At 40.8% G+C, this 19,203-nt stretch overlaps 1 protein-coding gene across 2 annotated transcripts in view; it reads right to left on the bottom strand.

Moving 5' to 3' along the window:
• nfasca (neurofascin homolog (chicken) a) overlaps nucleotides 1-19,203 on the bottom strand; it is a 125,637-nt gene that overhangs the window by 59,107 nt on the left and 47,327 nt on the right. The window contains exons 4-12 of one of the 2 annotated variants that reach the window (XM_078249341.1): nucleotides 18,507-18,524; nucleotides 15,549-15,654; nucleotides 9,756-9,952; nucleotides 9,077-9,199; nucleotides 6,894-7,064; nucleotides 5,916-5,963; nucleotides 996-1,107; nucleotides 253-437; nucleotides 31-162 (exon numbers count right to left, since the gene is read on the bottom strand). In XM_078249341.1, coding sequence (XP_078105467.1) covers nucleotides 31-162; nucleotides 253-437; nucleotides 996-1,107; nucleotides 5,916-5,963; nucleotides 6,894-7,064; nucleotides 9,077-9,199; nucleotides 9,756-9,952; nucleotides 15,549-15,654; nucleotides 18,507-18,524 — 1,092 coding nt within the window. The remainder of the gene's footprint in view (nucleotides 1-30; nucleotides 163-252; nucleotides 438-995; nucleotides 1,108-5,915; nucleotides 5,964-6,893; nucleotides 7,065-9,076; nucleotides 9,200-9,755; nucleotides 9,953-15,548; nucleotides 15,655-18,506; nucleotides 18,525-19,203) is intronic. The other variant, XM_078249342.1, reaches the window with a different exon arrangement.

Here is a 19,203-nt window from a genome sequence, read left to right as displayed (position 1 = left end):
GCCATTTTTGGAGAAAGAGAGAATATGTACTGTCTATAGGCTCTCCGTTGATCAGCCACTGGATGTTAGGTTTAGGGTTGCCGTTGGCCCGACACACCAGGCGCCCATTCTCATCGGGGGCTAGCACCAGGTTTGTAGGTTTGTCTAGCCAATAAGGAGCCGCTGTGGAACACAGGGAGTCAGATTAGCATGATGGATTCAAACACAGACACAAGGACCTATATCTGTATAAACACACTGTCAGCTCCTCACCTTTGACCTGAACAAAGATGGAGTGGCGTATGCTGCCTAAATGATTGTTGGCCATGCATACATACTCCCCAGCATCCTCCTCTGACATGTTGATAACCTTCAGGGTCTTATTGTAGTTCTCATACTTCACTTTTGGCCACGGCAGGTCCCCACCCTTCTTAAACCACTTGATGGTGGGCGTCGGACTGTAATGGCAGAGGGAAAACAAATGAAATCCCTGAACAATTCCATCAAATCCTCACTTTCATCCTAAGTTTCACTTTTTCAAACGTCACATTTAGGGAGCTTAAGAAGCTTTAGGTTCCAATTTACTGGTTATGGCCAGAGGCTGCTGCCAGAGGTTGCTGCATAGACTATAGACTAGCTGCAGCATAAGTCATAAGCCACGCCCCTCTATGTAAGCAGATGGGATCAAAAGTACACGTCAAATGAATGTTTCACAAAGTTGATTTCTTTCATTTGAGGTAGCTGTTATCATGCTGTTTGCTCAAGTGTTTTTCTGATAAGTTTGGTTTTATTAGTTATTTGATGCTATAAAACGGGCTAAAACTTCATTATTGACAGCTGTGACTGGCGGGCGGGCGTATGGGCGGAACTTTGATACCTCGGAGGAATTTACCTTTTTTATTTCATTTCATTTTTTTTATGTGTGTGTGTGTGTGTGTTTGAGTGTGTGTGTGTGCGTGCGTGCGTGTGTTTGTGCATGCGTCCGTGCGTGCGTGTGTGTGTTTGTGTGTGCTCACAGTCCAGCAGCGATACACTCCAGCAGCAGAGGCTCATCTCGTAGCACCATTTTGGAGCTCTCACTCCCTGAAGGGGAGAGGAAGGTCGGCGTGGACTCAGCTACTTTACGGCCTGCAGAGGAGGAACGAGACGAGGTTAAAACACACAAACAAAAATACAGACTACAGGCTATCTTTGTACCATGACTCACTTCCTACAAGGAGCTGAACATCCTGTTTGTAGGCACTGCCAAATAAATCTGACACTATTATTCTGATCATTTCCTCGTGGCTGTGTTCCATCTCCGCCAGGCTTTGGCTCTCCCTGTAGTCTGTTGTGAGGTCAAAGCGACCTGTAAACGGGCTTAACACCCTCTGGCTGCTCTCACAGGAAGACATTAAGAGATGCAGAAACAACAACTGAGTCGCTGATCTTGCTTTATGTTTGCCAAGGGAACAGAGATGGCACATATTGCCATTAAGAGTTTAAATAAAGCAGCTGATAAGATAAAACTTTTTCCGCTGTAATGAGATTAGTTTAACATTAAACTGAAGCATATTTAAGGTCATGCAGTTCATGGCATTGTTCAACCCAATGTTAAATCTTCCCACAGGGCTTGGCTAAAGCAATGAGCAGCAGTAGCATTGTAACTGGTTGCCTTGCCAAAACTGGAGTCTTTAGAACAGAAACCTGGTGTTTGGAGTTGGCTTTAGGCCTTTTATAATCCACACACAGTGCAATGACCAGGCGGGAGGAGGGGTGATACAAACCTAGTTTAACCAGTGCCAAAGTGCTTTTCTACAATCATTGATGGATAGTTCAGCATCAGTATTGCTTCAGTTAGTTGGAATAAACGTTGGAACACAAATTGTGAATAAAGCATTTGAGCATGAATGAATCAAACAGTCAGTTTAGCAGAGATGCAGTCTGGGATGTGAGCAAACTGCCAACTGCTGTCTTTGTTTGCACAATACAACACCCAAAGGTATGTGGAATTTTAATCAGGCATGTAGTTTGAGCATAAACTCACTTGACCTGCTTTATGAACAATACAGAGTCACCTTTTCTTACTTTCACGTAAACTACACTTATGGCAAAACTAAGTGTCAAATATAATGGTACATGTCTTGTGTTTTTATACTCTACATTTGGACTTGTCATTGAAGAGATTTTTTAAACAGATATAGTGTTATTTAAGTAAAACTAAGTTCATTTATTTCAACTTTTTAAATAACAGTTTAATTGCCGTCCCCTCTTCCATCTACATACAAACTGATCATTTACATTACATGTCATTTAGCTGATGCTTTTATCCAAAGCGACTTACAATTGCTATATATGTCAGAGGTCGCACGCCTCTGGAGCAACTAGGGGTTAAGTGTCTTGCTCAGGGACACATTGGTTGATGTATCGCAGTGGGAATCAAACCCTGGGCTCCCACACCAAAGGCATGTGTCATATCCACCTCACTCCCTTCAGGTTGTGAGCTTGAAACCTGCCTTCAGTTCATACACTTCAACAGACACGTCCAGTGTTTTAAACTAACCGACTAACTGTATTGGGTGATTCAACCTTCACATGCAAACATGACATTTTAACTACAACTGCAATTTTCAGTAAACCCACGAAACATTTCTTCAGAGAATATAGTCTTATCTACGTATTATTATTTACAGTTGTTGTAGTTTATTGTTGTTCTGCACATTTGAATAATTCAAAGTTAATTTTGAAACGCGTAATGGTTTTTGTGGAAGAAAAATATTAAAATCTTTCTTCAACTTTCTTAATTTGAAGGTCGCGAATCGCGAAGCTTCATTTGGCCATCACTACCTGAAATGTCCCTAATAATCCCTGATTGCACAGGAAAACAGTGCAAGTATGGTAGGTCAGAGTTGATCTCCAAAGTGTGTGTGTAAACTGTGATGGATATTACAATGGACAGTTTAGGTAATAATTTAATTTAACTCTTCCACATTAAAGCTATAGTGCGTAGTTTCTGTTGCCCCCATGAGGAATTCTAAATAATGACAACACAACACTGTCACTGTCAACGCATCCACATGATACAAGCCTTCTGTGATCGCCCACCGCCACCACCCCTCCTCCACACAGTTGCTAGTAGCCATGGAGGATTAAAAAACATGATGGACTCTTCAGAAGAGGTCATTATCTTCACTCAAATTTCTGCGCGGGAAAGTCACTGGACGACACTAGCGTCTGAACACAGTCATACTGAGAAATACAGACGGAGTTGTGTGGAGCTGATAGTCTTAATTAGCTTTGTAGCAACTCATTTGGCAATGGCTTGAATGTAACGGACGTTCATTAATATCAAAAAGTTACGCACTAAAGCTTTAAGTCATCGTCTGACTATATTGTGTTTCTTCCCCTTTAAAAATAAGATCCAAGTTGTAATAAAACAAATGCATCCTTCAAGTTCTACTACTAGTTTAAATGTCAAGAGTTTGGAGTTATGCTTTGATTTGGACACATTTATGAGGAGCGTGGGTTGACATTCTGCTAATTGTTCCTAAAGGCTTGGGCTTACCTTGTACTACATCAAATTGTACGCAGCATTATCATAATGATAATGATAATGACTGATAATTGTTTGAAACTACACCACTGGCTGAACCAATTTTATTCAAAATGCAGCTTTTTAACAATCTTATTACACTGACTAATTTGTCTGACCTTTTATTATGATCATTATTTAGAGTTCTAGAGTGCTGTTTTCAGTCTGATCAAATCCCAACACAAATGCTGTTAACACTGTGGACGTGGCAAAGAGCTGCAGTTTGGTGAGAAGTGTGTGGGATTAAATTAGCATTAGCGTCCTTTGTGATGCAGATCTGTATGGGATTAAAGCATCTGTTAGGTGCTAGCTTCTCCAGTGGCTGGCGAAGGAGGATCTGTTATTGTTAGTGACACTGGGAGGAGAAGAAGAATGACAAGAGGAGGAAAAAACAGAAGTAGGTTAGTGGTAACAAATGCCTGCAAAAGTGATCATGTACACAATCGCTATAGTGGGAGCTACAGCAATGCAGCGAAAACCCTGGAAAGGTGACCAAACATGGCTAACATGGCAAACACCCTGCTGATGATGCTGACAGGGCTTCCCAGGATGCATTGCAGCTTTACACCCACCGACACAAAAAAGACAGAGTTGTGGTTTTTGCGTTCATAACAGATTAGTGATCAAATATGGAGCATGTGTGCTTGAGTGTGTGTTTGAGTGGTCGCGCGTGAGCATTTCAACAGCTGTTACAGTCCCTCGCCCTGCACGCAGAAGTAGGAGGCAGCTAACCTTATTTCCATACATATATGACTATTAAGGACCACAGCATGAATCCAGACTGAATATTCATCATGTGAACTAATCCTGCTCTGCGCCGGAGCCTCGTCTTCATCTTCAGTCCCAGCCTGTCACTAGGAGCATCTTCTCCCTAAGGGACGTATCCCATCTCCCCCTGGGCTTCACTGCACTGCCCCCCCAGTTCAGCTAGCACATATGCTGCCACTTTGGCTGATCTGTTCCCTCCAGTTATGGACTCGTTCAGTAGCTGTATGGCATAATGAATATCCAGATTCTCTACTGCATGTGCAATACACTTGAGTTAAGGGTAATTTGTGTGTTAATTACTGTATGTTTATTCATTACATATGATCATTTTACACTGATTGAAAGGTGGAATAAACAGATTATGGACTAAATGACATACTTATTTCTACTGTCTGTGAGTGCATATTAGGGTCACAGAGATGTTGCTTTGGCTTTTATTGGAAGTAACATCTGGTCCAGTCGCTCATTCTGGTGCCTGCAACAACGCATTAAATTGTTTCTGTTGTTGTCGATTACATTAGGAGTTTCAGTGGACAGTAGTGATGAAAAGGGTTTTGCGTATTTTATTCTGATGGAAACTAAAAATAAAAAAATAAAAACTTTTGATCTACAAGGACTTTAGGGTGAAGAACATAGACACAAAATAGCAGCGGCTTCAATCAAAAACATATCTGTATCATTATAAAAACACATTGTTAGCTATGTCTTGCCAGGTCAGACTACACCTGACTAGTTTTTGAGATTTAAATCTGAAAAACGACTGCTGAAAGATTCAAACAAACTATGGGCAATTCTTAGATGAGGAAATGACTCAACACCTCTTAAAAGTACTGACACCCAGTTCTTGTGAACCTGATTCTAGTACATACTGCAGTTTAAGGACAAATTCAACACTATATTCAGAGCAACCACTATATTTTTCTAGTTTGAAAATCCCATGAACTTAAGAAACTGGTTGAGTGTTAGAGTTGACATCTGAGTGAATGATAGAACTACAAATAATTTCTTATCAAGCCATAATGTCACTTTTAGTTGTTCATTTACGATGGAAAACAGTATTTAGTTTATTTATTTTATTATTTATTTAATAGTGTTGCTCACAAGTATCGTGTATCTATTTTCAGGTCTTCTGCATTTGCCCTCGCAGAGTTTCTGCACCGTCATTGCAGCCGGGGAATGACTGTAACAACACTGGAGTGGCACTTTCTACCTATATACATTTTAGTTTTGACATCACAGTGCGTACGGTAAGTCCTGACGGTGTTTAAAGCCGCAGTTTCTAAATACGGGCTGTGTGCATTTCTCTGCGGATTGAGTCTTAATACTTGCACAGTATTTACTGTACATAGCATCTTGACTTGCTTTTAAAATATTTAATATTGAAATGAAAAAAATGTGGTATACCTTAAATGAACCACACACAAGCCATACTCACTTTTCCACATGAAGCCACACAGTGCATTATAGACATTAGAGCAGTTAGGATTTCACATTGTGTCTAAGCTTAGTCTGAGGTTAGTGTGCTAGCCATGTTACTGTGGGACATGACTAAGGAGGTGGACAGGAAGTGGAGCTGTCCCGACAGGAAGTGACTCACCACCATAGGGGTCAGTGGCATTGTAAGATGTATCATTATACGGCTCCGCTGAAAACACAGGCACACACAGTGGCTCATCAGTCCACACACAAACACACTGACGACACACTGAAGGAAAGATTTCACATTATATCAAAACAATCCAACATTTCATTGTCTTCTCTATTCTGCAGCAACCTGAGGAAATATCATTAGGTTATGATTTAATGCATCTTATGTCATGCCATCACCTCTAGATGGAGATTTGTCATCCTCAATTTGGGTTGGATGGTGTGTAATCAAAACATGCACAGCAGACATTAATTAATAGAGAGAACAGGACCACAGAGTTCATACACTGTTACCTTAGCCTAGAAATCTAGATGCACCCTAGCGGCAGCAAATGTAATTTGTAGCCAGGGTCAGTCTAGCAACTCTCCGTTGGCTTGCGAGCTGGAAAAACGAAATTCTGGTCAGGCCAATCACATCGTGTATAGAGTCGGTAGGCGGGCTTAACATAAGGACGGCAGAGTTGCGATGGTTCCGCGTGAATTCCCTGCTACTACTAAAACAAAGTCTTTCGAATCGGCTTTGGCCGTGACTCTGGAAGACTTTAGCACTGAAGTCATTCTTAAAAAAGGAAGAGTTCGGAGTTTTGCCGAGTGGATAAGGCAAAAGTGTAATCTATCAACTGGCATTGCTCTGGTTGGCTATGAGTGCAGAGGGAATTTGAAAGACAACCGTTTATCCCGCCCCTTGGATTGAACCCTGCCAATGGTGAGTTCCCAGACCCAACATCTTGATGTGGGTCTGGCTTGTCAGGCTACTGTTACCTCAGACTAACTCAGGAATATTTGAGTATATAACTCAACGTCAGTGTGGGATCTGCAAGTCTTTGTGTGTGTGTGTGTGTGTGTGTGTGTGTGTGTGTGTGTGTGTGTGTGTGTGTGTGTGTGTGTGTGTGTGTGTGTGTGTGTGTGTGTGTGTGTGTCTACTCACTGGTCAGAACTTTGAGTGTGAAGGGGTTCTTTTGCTGGATGGTGTGTGTGAAAAGGAAGCGAGCGCTGCAGCTGTAGTCAGTGTGAGCATCTCTGGCCAAAACGTTGGAGAAGTACAGGTCTCCGTTCAGACCCATGGACACTCTTGCATCCTGAGGTATGGGAGTCATGGCTGGAAGACACAGGAGGTGAACAGTGGGCAGGACAGAGGGAGACAGAGAGAGGGGTAATGAAACCACATTAACTATTTGATTTGCACGGCAGCTAATAGAAACCACATTAGTAACAGCAGTATGTTATCATTAACCATCATTTTCGAAAAGCACTAAGTCAAAGACGTGGATTGCAGTTTGAATGTTAAACTTAAATGTAAACTTGAAGAATCATCTATTGTTGTGGAAATCATAGTTATGATTTTGAAGCCACTTTGGGCATTTACCATGCAGGCGGTGCCTAACAAAAAAATCGGTTGCATTGTAGGAAACACAGCATCCTGCATTTTTGGAGATTAATCCATACTATTTTACTATCATAATATAATCCATACTACTCTTCTGCTTTGAGTTTGACCATTCTTTTTGATTTAGATCTGTTATTGTATTGTAAGTCCCCAAACTTTACGGAAGTTGGAGATATCAAATGTCTTCAGTAATCATTTAATAAAGCAGGCCTACATCAACATATATAGATTATACATCTATGATTCTAACCACACATCCTCTGCAGTGACAGACTTCTTGTCTGAGGCAAAGCAGACATTTCAAGAAATCAAAAGCTACCATCACTAGCTGATCCGTCAAATCTTATATCAAAGGCTAAACAGATTCTCTAAATGTAGAAGCAGAGAGCCCTTTAGGGTCAGCCACTGGTTTATAGATTGTGTGTGTATTTCAACATACAACTAAGTTTAACGTCTGTTCACGTTAGCTCTGTTAACCAGGCTGATGTGTCATTCCACAGTTGCTACAGGCAAATGTTAAGACGTCCAGACACACCGACATCCACTCTGTAACTGCAGCAGCTGACGTGAGCCGTATGGTCGTCGAGACAGTGCCCCAGGACCAATCAGCAGCAGGCCCAGCAGTGCAAATCATGCGTTGGCGTGTTACAGTGTCTGGGCTACATGACACCCTCATGGACTGTGGTTGATCTGACTCTATATGTTAGTATGTGTGTCATATAGGCTTCTCACTGATTGGGTCCAGGTCACATCAAGTCAAAGGACCTATAGCTGCACTGTATACGTTTTTTAACTGGGAAGGAAATCCTTATTGTAATAGAAATAGTTGAAATGTTCTTCTTTAACTTTCTTTTAAAAGTTTTTAAATAGCCTTTCCAAGTAATTCAGTCAGTGTTATGGTTGTTTGACTACAGTGTCTCTACTGTATATGGCTGTAATGGCTTCTGGTTGGACATGAGGTCTACACACAAACAAACACACAGACACACACACAAACATGCATGAACACACACACACTAACACACACGCACACACACACACACACACACACACACACACACACACACACACACACACAATGGCTCAGCAGTACTGTAGCGTAAGCCACTTGGGAGAAGGACAATACAGTGCGAAGGAGAGGGGTGAGGATAGGATGCCCAACTGTAAAGTCTCCTTTCAACTGCTGAGAGAGAGAAACTGAGAGCACGAGGGATAAAAGACAGAAGCATAGCATTATAGTGAGAGGTCACTGGAGACGAACTGCTATGAAAAGAAGGAAATAAAGCCTGTCTCTAGATGACCTGATGGACGTCTAGCCTATCACAAAGTAAAGGGACTAAAGACAAGTAAAATGCACTTCTCCGCACCCAGATTGTTTTTCTTTGGGCTTGCTGATTGACTTTACTTGTGGTGGTTGTGTTAAAAAACACGACAGTAAACATGAGAATGATGCAGTCAGTCTCCAAGCTTATCAGTGTTCAGTTTTAAGAGGAAAAGTTCCTTTAAATAAAGTTCTATTTCTCCCTTGGTGTAAAATTACTCTCATATCCTGTTAGATGATAAAACTGCACCCGATAATATGAGATAGTATCATTTTTATTGGCTAATACTGTGATGGCAGTGAAGAAAATCATCAGGGCACGCAAATAAAACACACTACATGTCTAGAAAGAGAAATATACCCAGTGTGCTTGTGTGTATATTTGTGTGTAATTGTTGCTCACCGCTGTTCATCCAGAAGGTGAATGGAGGAGGCAGGCCCGGTGGGGGGTTGCAGGGTAGAACCAGCGGGGTGCCTTCAGGCACACCCACTGGCTCCAGCACCTCTTTAGGCCACAAAGGAGCCTCTGAAGGATGGGGACGAGGGGTGTGAGGAGAAGGGGAAGAGAAGGAGAGGACAGAGAGAGAAAGAGATGTGAAAAATGATATATGACAAGAATTTCAGTCAACCAGGGTGAGGGAGGGATAATAAGAATAAGTCTCCCTATGAACTGTTCCTGTTCTTCACAGATGATTGGTTGTATTTTACGGCATTTCTGGTGGTTGCAATTGTGGTCAACAGATACGGTAGCACTGCAACAAGCATTCAATAAAACTTTGCTGTTGTGTGTTCAACTTTTCTAATGTAAGATACCATAACGCTTTGAATTAAAAAAATAAATCTTTGTAGCCTATGATAATATTTCTTTATTTCTTTATTTTTTTATTTAGAACAAAAAATAACATAAAAACACAATAACTGCGTAGCAACACACCAAAAGGAAAAACAATATCTAAGTGTTATAAACAATATGAAGCCGAAAACTTGTTAATTTCCCACCCTATGCATATTGTCCAAACATCGTGTAATAACGTGTGTGTGTGTGTGTGTGTGTGTGTGTGTGTGTGTGTGTGTATTCTTACTGGAGACCCGGAGCAGGATTTTGTTGGACAGAGCCACTCCGAGGTCATTGCTGGCGAAACACTGGTACTCTCCCTCATAGTCCTCTGGTCGTCCGCCGCTACGGAAACCGATCTCCAGAGTTCCCGAGCGTTTTCGCATCGTCACCCTGGGATCTTTCCCGATGTTGAAAAACTTCCCGTTCCTTCGCCATGAGAACCTGAGCCAGAAGACAACGAATCAACGAGTAAGCATTTTAACAACAGAATTAAAGTTCATCTACTTAGGGCCTCTTCATGTGATGCTCATTTTGAGTTTGATACAGTCTTTCTGGTGTCAACCAAGTTTTATTGCCTTGTCTTCTTACCCCAAAACCCGCCGTAGTCACAGGACATTTAGATGAGACAGAGCTCAGAGTTGGCACAGTGGAAACTAACCATACCTTCCATTGCATTACAACCAACTGTCCAACTCAACACATATAAATATCCCCAAAACTGTTACATAAGGCTGTGGAGACATTTTTAGTAAGTTAAGTGTACTCATGCAGGGAAAGGTATAAGAACATTCTTAGCCTGCAACTGTATTTAAGGCAGCAAATACTGGTTAAATAATAATGACAAATTACTGTAAATTCTAATGTTTTATGTATTTGTGTATTTATGTATATGTTTTAAGTATATCGCCCTGCCTCCCTGTTTGCTGTTAATGCAAACTGAAATTTCTCTACGTTTACCTTTCATCATAATAAATTCAGTATGTGGTAGTAATGCCTTTCTTCTCTGTTCCAATCGCCAACAGCTGTCTGCTTTGATCCACCCTCTCTCTTCAGTGTGCACCAATGTTAAAAAGTCCCAAGGCATCGTTTCCTTGTGCTACTTTCAAATGGCTCTATTTTCAAGATGACTTGTTCTTTCTTCATAATGTACATAGTATACTCCTTTCTGTTACTCGAGTAGTTTATCTTATCTAAGTTTTAACTCAACACACTCACTCACTCAGCACAGGACTTTCAGGTTCATGGGGCTGGCCTCGCATTGCTTGCGCTCCAACCAAAAAGAAACTCAGGGTAGCAGAGTCGTGCGTTTGAGATGACTGATGGAATGAATGGTGGAAAGGTAAATGTAGTTTCATGGCTCATACATGAAAAAACACCAGCACACTTGTTTTTGAGGAGACATTAAGGCAAAAGGTTACCTAGACATGAGGTATACCCACTGGGCTATCACCATGTCAACACGGACGATTAATTGTTTTAACAACCGGAGAAAGTGAAAGCCCTTTGCTTGTCATGTGGTTGCCATCTTATGTTACTCAACTGCCACATGCCAGCAGCACAAACACCCAGCACACACATCCTGTTTGTGTGTAATCCTGTTCCATGTGGTGTTTCCAGAGGGCTCCCTGATTAGTGAAGAGCCCTGAATATGCTTACATAACCCACCACTATTTTTAGTGATAAGTGGGGATTTACAAAAAGATGCTTCCTGTCATTTTTGGGCATGTTCCAGTAGAGTTGGGCCTGTTGGAGGTGCAGCGCAGCACAGAGCATGAACAATGGGCCACTATTGAAGCTCTGGAGACCAGAGCTGTGTGTGTGTTGTGGCATGTGTTGCAGTGTGAGAGACTGACTGTGAGTGAATAAGTGAACGATCCCTTGCGCTGAATGTTTCATGAGCATGAATAGTCAACTGAGTGCATTATTGGAGCACAAAGCCTGTCCTGGGAAGGGAGAGCCAGTATGTGTGCATGGGAGAGTGGCTGTGAGTGCCTTATTGTGAGGTTGTGTAAGTATCTGCGTGTGTCTGTGTCTGTGTGTGTGTGTGTGTGTGTGTGTGTGTGTGTGTGTGTGTGTGTGTGTGTGTGTGTGTGTGTGTGTGTGTGTGTGTGTGTGTGTGTGTGTGTGTGTGTCTTACGTAAAGCCAATCTGTCTCCAAATAAACAATGTACCACTGTCCTGAGCTGGTCATACCCCCAGTGATGTAACCACTGGAGACAGTGTGTGTGTGTGTGTGTGTGTGTGTGTGTGTGTGTGTGTGTGTGTGTGTGTGTGTGTGTGTGTGTGTGTGTGTGTGTGTGTGTGTGTGTGTGTGGAACAGAAGAAAAAAGAGTGAGAAAGTATAAGTGATAAAGATGAGGGCAAGACAGAGAGAAAGAGACATTAAAAAAATATATGGACTAATCCAGCTGGGTTATTGATCACATTTAGGAGAAAAAACTCCATTAACATACCACATGTGTCTCAAATGTGAAAGTAGTTTTTTCAGTGTTTCCAGTTTCCAGTTTTCCAGAAAAAAAACATAAAATGAATTTCAATATTGCAGAACTCCTGTTGGGTTTAGGGGGTGGCTCCAAGAGGCTTTTTTTGTATGACTGGATAAGATACGTACACCTACCAAATTTCATAGCTCTACGTGAAGGTAGAGCTATGAAGGTGTTGTTTGCTGTTAGGGGGCGCTATCGAGCCAATTTGCCATGGCCAAGCCCAAGACCCATATCAGATCTCAAGTTTCACCAGTCTGACATTCATACAAATGTTCCTGCATTTTTGAGTATCGATTAGAATAATAATAATCAGAAGAAAGAAAGACAGAAAGAAAATAAAAGAAAGAAAGAAGAAAAAACAAAATAATAATAATCAGAAGAAAGAAAGAAAGAAAGAAAGAAAGAAAGAAAGAAAGAAGAAGAAAAAACATTTGAATTTCAATAGGAAATTCAAAAGAAAGAAAGACAGGGAGAGCTCTGGTTTACAGCAGCAGGAGCAGACAGCCTGACAGAGTGATGGAGGTAATGGAAGGGCAATGTGAGGGGTAGCAGAGAGAGAGAGAGAGAGAGAGAGAGAGAGAGCGCAGCAAAAAACACAACAGACCGCTTGTCAGGTTAAGGCTGTAGGGAGCAGGCAGACAGGTGTAACACTGAGTTTATAGGGCTGTTAGCAGGAATGGAGCTTTGGGGAAGGACAGCATTCAGCTGAAGGGGAGGGTCACTGAAAAAGAGAAGGTTAACTAAGGTGAAAAAATAGTTAATGTGTGTGTGACAGAAACAGACAGACAGGGGGTGAAGAGTGGCAGAACAGCACATCTGAGTGGCACTACTGTCACTCCACATAACTCTCCCTGCCAGAAAGAGACAGGAGGGCAAGGAGATACCAAGGACAGACAGACCAGGGTGACAAAAGGCAGCAGAGGAGAGAATAGACAGAGGACACAGAGAAAGACAATGGGCCTGAGTGAAAATAATGAATGTATAGACAGTGTGAAGGAGAAGAAGAGGAGGAATCAGCACCACTGAATGTTCCCCGGACTGCTCTGATTTTCCTGAGTCCTCTCCCGCTGCGTGTGATTGGTGCACACAGCCTGCAGCCTGTTTCAGCTTACTCACTATTATGAATTATGAAGACACTGCTTTGGGTAAGAGATGTGGCTGTTGGATTTTTTAAATGTTAGTTTGATTGTCTATAAGCACCACAAATTAAACTTCATATCGGGGAGGAGGCACTTCAGCGAGAAAAAGCCCTCCATGTTAAATATAAAATAAAATGCTAAGCTTTATGTGTGTGTGTAAGATGGCGGCAGGTCACAGGTGGAACACCGCAGCACCGGAGTGTAAACCTGTATGATTCTTTAACAGCAAAACCCGTTGTAACTGCCAGCGTTAATGCAGAGAAGTGTACTTTGATATGGCTGACTTTAGGCTACTACTTTTGACAATGTGTCTTATAACAACAGTAAAGAGCGCGTTTAAAGATGCGCTCCGGACCGGAAGGATTTACAAACAAAGTTGGACTATCCACGATCCTGTGCCCATGAGTGGAAACTACTCAGACTTTTCGACCTCTGTAAGAACACTGGACCAGGACGAGTGGACTATATTCCAGAATCAGGAAAGAGTATTCAGAAAGACCTTGGATACAAAACATCTCGAGGATAAACATAACTTCTTCTTCTCAGGAGAGACGCCGACAAAATGGATCAGAATCATCCGCATTTTAAATGGAGTTTACTTCAAGAATGGAACTTTTACAATCATCAGGCACAATGGAAGGCAGTTTGGATTACCTTTTCTGAAGTTCACAATCCGTGTACTGAAGAAAATGCCACGAATTAACAGAAACCTCCCTGAAGCTCAAACCCCGGATTCCACCCAATTTACACCCAAAGACTTGGACTGATTGATTCTGCCCCCCTCCTCATAATGATGAAAATTGAGGCCATCAGGCTGATTGCAGTGGCTAAAATTCAACATCTTTTTTCGAACGTACATATTCCACAACACACATTGTTGGCGATGAACAGTGAAATGGTGAAGCTGGTGAGGAAATGGCTCTGTCTCAATACTCGCACAACTCGGGACATTATTTTCCAGCCGCGTAGAGACGGGGGTCTCGGCGGTCCAAACATCGAATGGCTTTACACCGCTTCCAGAACAGGTCATCTTCTCAACATCAACATGCTCAACAATGACGATACAACTGCTAGAGAGCTATCACGCGAATCACTGTTTTTACATCTACAGCGTCGCAAAATACCTGCTGCTTCCACAAACGAGCCCCAGTTTCTTGGATTCAAACTAAAGCAAAACGGAAAGCTAGACAGCAGAGCAGCCGGATTCGGAGTGTGCTCTGACTGGCTGGATTTAAATGATCTTTGCCACCGTACAGGACTCCAGCTGTCCTGGCTGGGACCCGACGGAGCAGCAGTCGCTCTCAACGACAACATAATCATTGATCCGCTGGTTTCCACCCTGGATAAATAAAGATAATACATCCCACCAGATACAGATTAAACATGCAAGAGCCACAATTCTTCACCTTAGACAGACCCAAAACGGACAGCACTGGATGGGTCTCAGACTGCAAGGAAAACTCTCATTACTCCAGTTTGCCGACCACTCTGTATCTCATTCTGTCCTGACAAACCCCTCAATCTCAGATGGCATCCTAATATTCATGATTAAAGCAAGATTACAGTGTTTTCCAACTAGGTATAATCTGGCAACATGGTACCCATCAAAGTACGAACCCTACAGCATATTACATCCAACTCAACAGGAGAATGAAACTGTTGCACACATACTAAACGGATGTTTCAACTATAAAGGACTGTATGTGGCCAGACATGACCGTCTGGTTGATCTGGTTGCAAAGGACTTGCAAAAGATAAACTATGGACATGATAGCAAGATTTACAAGCACAGCACTGTAAAACTAAACTGGTTCCATCATAACACATCTGACAGTGACTACTTCAAAAACATCCCAAATACTCCTGACATTGTAATCGTAAATGAGGTTATGAAGTCTATATGTATCTTTGAGGTGGGCTGCTGTTTTGATCTGTATATGGACATTTGCTACTATTCCAAATTACTGAAATATCAATCTTTGGTAGATCTCATTCACCAACTTGGATACAAATGTAAATTAATAATTCTGGTATTTGGAAGTCTGGGACATGTCCATAAGAATGTGGTCAGGGGGATCCAGCTGGGGGGGCTGCAAAAAAAGGAGGCTAAAAGACTTGCAAAATTTTGCTCTGTTTCAGCCATCATAGGGAGCATGCAGATATGGAGACGGAGATGTTTTGTTTACCCTTAATGTGTGGAGTATTACAAATGAAAGACTTGTAAAGTATGTGCTTATGTAAATCTGTCACCTTCTCAATAACGCTTCTCATAGTATTTGGATCTTGTGTGTTTTCTTGCGATGCCTTTTAGATACAAATAAAAGAATTCGTGTGTGTGTGTGTGTGTGTGTGTGTGTGTGTGTGTGTGTGTGTGCGCGCGCGCGTGCGTGCGTGTGTGTGTGCACTGCTTACGTTGGCACTGGGTTGCCCTTGGCCTCACACTCGATGATGATGTTATCTCTGGGGTCGACAATGTAGTCCTTCACTGACTGTTTGACTATAGTGGGGGGCTGCTTTACTGTGGGAGGAGGGGAGAGACAGAGAGGTTACAGGAATAAGGCTGATAATGCACACACACACACACACACACACACACACACACACACACACACACACACATACACACACACAGTGCTGCTTTGCTTCCGCTTTAATGCACTGTAGACAACATGGGTTTATAGTCTAATAAAAGATTTACGTGATTTAAGTTTTCCTACATATCAATATTAGAGATGCCAGATACCAGTAGCGGTATCGGCTCCGATACTGCCTAAAATGCTGGTATCGGTATCGGGAAGTACTGGAGTTTATGCACCGATCCGATACCACGTAATAAAGCCCTAAAGAAAATCTACGTTAAGTAGTTTATGTTATTTTTCCGTTATGACTCACTGTCAAACTGCATAATAAAAGAAAGTTCTGTGGCATTCATTGTTTGTGTTTGTTCATGTTTCACAAAGAGTTTAACCTGAGCCAGACCGGCAACAAAGATAGAAATCATATCACATCCATACAGAGATAGTAGTATACAGTTGTTAAAACATAATAAAATATATGACACACTGGTATCGGATCGGTACTCGGTATCGGCCGATACACAAGTTCAGGTATCAGAATCGGTATCGGGAAGCAAAAAATGGTATCGGACCATTTCTAATCAATATACTGATTTCTGTACAGGAATAAACTCAATGGAGAGACAGTAGAAGGGAGGAAGGAAGGAAGGAAAAGAGGAAGGCAGGGCCACTCCATTGCATCCATTTCCTTCCCCAAATTAAATTGGTTGTTGTAAGGAACATCTTCACACTTTAATTCTAGTTTCCAACATGTACAGTAGCAGCCATGAAAAACATAGTATCTTGGGTTTGAATATTTCATTCACTATAAGCATCATATAGCTTTAATGGCGAGTTGATGCAGATGTGTGTATGTTAAGTTGTCTAACTGCGTAGAAACAATTTTTTACTATCTTTAAAGTGACATAAGGGATATTGTAAGGTTCAAGAGGTTAAGGGTAATCCCATATACGCAACATATACCCAGATGTGCCTTGTCATCCATCCTCCTACACCCTATTGCATACTGATCTTAAAGGACCATTTCACCAACCCTACTAGGGACATTTGATTTATGAACATTATATGTGTTTATAGACATATAGTTGTTTTTCTGTGAGGGATTGTAACAGACATTAAATTACAGACAGCTCACTTGAGTTTGGCTTCCAATGAAGTGGTTCAGATAATGCGATAAAATGTTGGTGTTTCTTGGCCTATTGGACCTTTTTTTAGCGATGTTGATGTATATGTCTCACAATATATGATGATCACAATATAATGTATATTGTTTGTCATGATACTATACATCCAAGTATCTGACCATACTATGTATTTGACTGTACTATTTCAACTGTATGTTTTAATCATGTATTATGTGTATTATGTCTTATGTCATTTTTTGTGGACCCCAAGAAGATTAGCGGTCGCCAAGGCGTCAGCCAGGGGGAACCAGTTAATAAACTAATTAACTAACTAATAAAATATCCGGAGGCAGATGCCATTTTTGATTAAAACCCATAGCTAAAAATAATCAACATTAGCATTTTTTCATACCTAAAAAGCTACTTAATATTCACGGATTTTCCAAGAATTATTTTCTTACCAGGATGGAAAAGGCTCTTGAGCTTTAAGGGACAAAGCTGGTGTTATTCTATATCTTCTTATTGTAAAAAAAAGGATCACTAATATATAAATATACAAACACATACAAAAGGCTCAGTAATTTCCTAAAACAGCTGGTCACTGTAGCTTTTCTCAAACGTTAATTAAACAGGAGGAAATTGTGCATTTTCAGCAGCGAATTAATCCACATTTGGTGCTCTAGCAAGATTTGTGGCAGCGTGTGAAGGTAATGAAGGAAGATGTCAGCCAGTGCAACTCACTGTGTGGCTCACTGATGGAGCTCTATGGCGCACAGGAAGGAGATACATCAGGCTGTGATACACACACACAGAATACTTTTTCTTTTCATGGAATTTGTTGTCAATAGGGAAGTTGTAGAATAATGGCTTACCTTTAAACCATTTTCAATGATTCATCTTTTTTAATTATTTTTTCATCTATCAGTCTAAACCTGCTTTACATTTTGTTAAAAGAAACAAATAGATCATAGCTTCCACCTCTCCAGCTGTGTTCAGTCTAATATACATATTTAATGGCTCATCAAACCCTCCAAAGTACAGACACACCACGCAGCCAACATTTCTCTGCCCTTTTGCATTTCCAGCTCACTGAGCTCTGCAGGGCAGTGGATCTAACACTGTACACAAGTAGGCTACACACACGTCACACACACTCACACATACTGCACACACAATACAAGATAACAGGCACTTCAGAGGGCCAGCTGCCTGCTAGATTAAAGGAGGAGCTTGATGCTCTAAAAGAAAGCTCTGAGGCTGGACTATAAGAGTGGAATCAGGCATGAGAGAACAGTTTCGCTCTGTAATAGCAGCTATTCCAGCTAATCCCATCCACAGCTAAAAAAGGACTGTATTATACATATCCCTCACATTGCTATCGCAACCATAAGAGTATTTTCATGGTATGCTTGGTTGAGATAAAAGCCAGGCTATGAGAGATAATTAGTATGGAAATTACTCCTCAATATATCAGCTTATACTACATCCTCCCAGCTCAGATTCATTAAAGTACCTCAGAGTTATGAATTCTGTGTTGCTATATATATATATATACATATATATATATAAATTTATCATTTTTTTTGCACTTAAAGCAAGACATAGCTAGAGCAAGCTGTGAAATGAGTTGGTGGAACATAACATTAGCAGTGTTAAAAAGAAACACTTACGGTCTTGCAGGATCTTTGCTGTTAGTCCAATGTGAAAGCGAGACAGAGAGAAGCATGGACAAATTGTAATGTGATTGTTAATCTTATTAAAGACATAGAAACATTTATAGTACTATGTTATAACATTGCATATTCATCACGTTATGTTATGTTCAGCTCGGTGGTTCCCAACTGGTGGGGTGCATTTTAAAGTGGGTCCAGTGCAAGTGGTTCAACTTTACTTGTATTGGAGTGATTTTTCCAGAGCAGCGCTTTTATTATGGCCAATATATATATATATATATATATATATATATATATATATATATATATATATATATATATATGTGTATGTATATATATATGTATATATATATATATATATAGTATATATATATATATATATATATGTATGTATATACAGATATATATATATATATATATATATACATGTATATACATATATATATATATATGTATGTATATACATATATATATATATATATATATATATGTATGTATATACAGACACAATTTACTGTGCATTTATTATTAAATGAAACATTTGACTTAATGAGTTATTACCCTACTCCAACTTAAAGAAAATGCTTTTGATAAAATAGGCCAACTTAAATTCATAATGTAGGATGGTTGTTTGACATTATCAAATGCTTCTCTCACAGCTGGCCTGCTGGCAGTTTTAATCCAGGCTCCAGCT

This window comes from Sander vitreus, chromosome 4, assembly GCF_031162955.1.
Source record: "Sander vitreus isolate 19-12246 chromosome 4, sanVit1, whole genome shotgun sequence".
In the NCBI taxonomy this organism is placed as follows: Eukaryota; Metazoa; Chordata; class Actinopteri; order Perciformes; family Percidae; genus Sander; species Sander vitreus.
Note: the sequence above shows the minus strand (reverse complement) of the source record. Positions and strands in the feature narration are given on the sequence as shown.